The sequence below is a fragment of the Miscanthus floridulus genome, chromosome 3 (genome assembly GCF_019320115.1).
Source record: "Miscanthus floridulus cultivar M001 chromosome 3, ASM1932011v1, whole genome shotgun sequence".
NCBI classification, from domain to species: Eukaryota; Viridiplantae; Streptophyta; class Magnoliopsida; order Poales; family Poaceae; genus Miscanthus; species Miscanthus floridulus.
In genome coordinates, this window is record NC_089582.1 from 67,164,581 (window position 1) to 67,167,620 (window position 3,040).

The 3,040-nt window shown below is 54.8% G+C and overlaps 1 protein-coding gene across 1 annotated transcript; it reads right to left on the reverse strand.

Annotated features, from left to right (window-relative positions):
• Window positions 1–455: 455 nt before the first annotated feature.
• On the reverse strand, window positions 456–2,094 carry LOC136545913 (transcription factor MYB44-like). Its single transcript, XM_066537880.1, has one exon. The coding sequence runs from the start codon at window positions 1,948–1,950 to the stop codon at window positions 856–858; it is 1,095 nt and encodes a 364-aa protein (XP_066393977.1). The 5' UTR covers window positions 1,951–2,094; the 3' UTR covers window positions 456–855.
• Between the last annotated feature and the right edge of the window lie 946 nt (window positions 2,095–3,040).

Genomic DNA, 3,040 nt, shown 5'->3' on the forward strand with positions numbered 1-3,040 from the left:
CTCGTGAATTTCGTCTAAACTGTGTAATTAGTTTTATTTTTTATTTATATTTAATGCTTCATGTATGCGTCCAAAGATTCGATGTGACGAATAATCTTGAAAAATTTTATAAAATTTTGAGAACTAAACAGGCACTTAGTATTCTGTACGGTTTTGTACCATCCAACAAACTGAGGGCATGTTCGCTTATCTGAATTCTGAAGAAATCTGGATGGTTTGGAAAAATGCTGGAGGAATTTGGGAAAGAAAAATACTGTTTCAAATAAAAAAATAAACGGATCAAGCTAAGTTTAAGAGCACGCAAACGAAACCTGAAACAGGAAGGTTGTTAGTACTAATAGCCCAAGACAAATTTGTACGATCCAAGAAACTTGAGGCCTCGTTCATTCATCTTCTTCATTTTTTTCCCGTCTGTACAAGAACAACACGACAATTTCGACGATGCATACTCCGTCTGTCTGGTATTTTACTCTTAACTCTACTGATTACTGATTAGCAGCAGCAAGGAAAGAAGGATCCTTGCTCTGCAGCTTTATTCAGGTGGCGGTGTCCCGTGCCTCTTTTCTACGTCTCTGCTTGCTTGGAGAGCTTAGTATTTTTCTCTGACGATAAATCAAGAAGAAAAAGGTAGAGAAATGGCTAGATTAACAAAGGAATTTGGGACGGGGGATATGACTGATATTGTTTAAACGACGGCTTGGCATGTGCTAAAAGCTGACGGGATGGAGCTCTTCTTCTCTTCACTTGCCGCACCACACGGCACACGCTGTTCTTGGTTCATACACGCGCTGGCCGCCGCGGATCGATCGGCGATTCGTTTATCTTGGACGCCTGCTGCTGCTGCTGTGTGCTGAACTACTCGATCTTGGCCATGCCCATCATGCGCTTGCTCACGGCGTGCACGGCGCCGTCGGCGCGCGGATCGAAGCCCGACCCGGACATGTAGTTCCGGACCTCGATCCGGATCATCTCCTGCATCATCAGCAGGAACTCCGAGCTGAACGGCGCTGCTGCCGGCTGCGGCGACGTGAGTTTCGTCGCGGGCGCCGGCGCCTGCAGCTGGAACGGCAACCTCGGTTGTGCTTGTGGCGGCGGGGGCGGCGGCGGCATCTGAGGAGGAGCTGGCTGCTGCTGCTGTATCTGTACAGGAGGTTGAGGCAGTGCCGGTGCCGGCATCGTTGGGGATGGTTCGGGCTGCTGCTGGTCCAGCCCTGGCAGGGAGAGGGACAGCGACAAGGAGGTCGCCGGAGGCGGCTGCTGCGGCGGCGGAGGAGGAGGAGAAGGCAGCCGCGGCGCAAGAGGCGGCGCCACCGGGAGCACGACCACGCCGCCCGCGCGCGGCACGGGGCGGTACACATGCTGCTGCTGCTGCTGGGAGGTGACGGCGGCAGCGGCTGCGGCTGACGGCATGACGGAGGGAAGGCTGTGGTGGCTGGAGTCGCTGAGGTCGGACCCGGACGGGCTTCCGGGGCTGAAGCATAGGCCCGGGTGGCCGTCGCTGCTGGTGCGCTTGAGCGGGCGCTCGTCGTCGGCATCAGCACCACCACCAGGGCCGGCCGCCGCATCGCCGGTGGCGGCGTAGTACTTGCGCTTGAGCGTGGAGTTCCAGTGGTTCTTGATGGCGTTGTCGGTGCGGCCGGAGAGGAGGCGCGCGATGGTGGCCCACTTGTTGCCGAACCTGGCGTGCGCGCGGAGGATGGTGTCGTCCTCCTCGGGCGTGAAGGGGCGGTGCTCCACCTGCGGCGACAGCTGGTTGCACCACCGGAGGCGGCACGACTTGCCGGACCGCCCCGGGATGGAGCGGCTGATGAGGGACCAGTTGCGGGCGCCGTGGCGGGCCACGAGCCGCTGCAGGGCCTCGTCCTCCTCGGGGCTCCAGGGGCCCTTGATCCGGTCCACGTCCGCCTTATTGCCGCCGCTGCCACGGCAGGACGGAGAAGGAGACGCCATGTTTGTTTACTCGAAACTAGTTGGGAGTATTGCTATTGGGGCGTGTGTCCTGGTCCGTCGATCGATCTGTGACTGTGAGGCGATGAGCTTGGATGGAAGCGAAGGCAAGTATTGGGGGTTGAGGGAGGGAGGAAGGAGGAAGAGAGAGGTGGAGTGAGAACTGGGAAGTGAAGGCCGCAGAGAGGCAGGGAAGGAGGACATATAAAGGGAAGGAGATGGCAGATGGGGAGGACTACAGCCGGTCAGCCGGTGGGAGGTCACCGCCTCACCGGAGCGGAGGGGCAGGTGCAGGAATGCGTGTGCGTGCGTGCGTGGTGGTGTGGTTCCAGATGGGGCGGGCAGGCAGTTCGCAGGTGGCAGACGCAGCTGGGGGTGGATTGGGTACAGCTGGCTGCGGGGACACGCGTCCCTCCGCCCGCCCACGCCCCGACCAACGGACTCGTACTGTACGTCCGTTGCGGGCACACAAGAAAAGAAATCTTTTTTTAAAAAAAAGCAAATCCGAGACGAAAAATCTCAGGGGGCGGAGGAGACGGTTGGTTTGCCCCCTTGGTTAGTTGGGTAGGGTCGTGGACTCGGAGTTCTGTCGGTCCGGCCCGCGGGCCCGGCCTTTGGCTTTCTTTCCGAACGGCTGTAACCCTGGGCCGGAATATGTTTTTTCGTTTAAGAAAATGGAATTAGGTTCCTCGATCCCTTCTTAAATAAAGTGTTCGTAGCATAGTAGAACAATTAAAAGGGAGATGCCTGATTTTAAAGTTTTTTTTTCCGGTGATGTATAGTAGCCATTAGATCATGTACATAAATCCAACCATCCAGAAAACCAGCACCATACATACATCTACTTTCTCTTGCTCTCGATCCTCGATTTTAGGCATCTGTACTATAGAAATGTGCAATTAAAATGGGAACTAGCTCAATTCGGGTGCTACAAACCTTTGCACAGTCCGCCTTTGTTCCTGATAAAAGAATGTTAGAAACAAATTCACATTGGAGTCAAATACTTCCTCTATCTGGATTATAAGCGTATTTTAATTAATCGTAACAATTATAATGTGTTTTATTACAAGACGAGGGATCACGTCCTACGGTA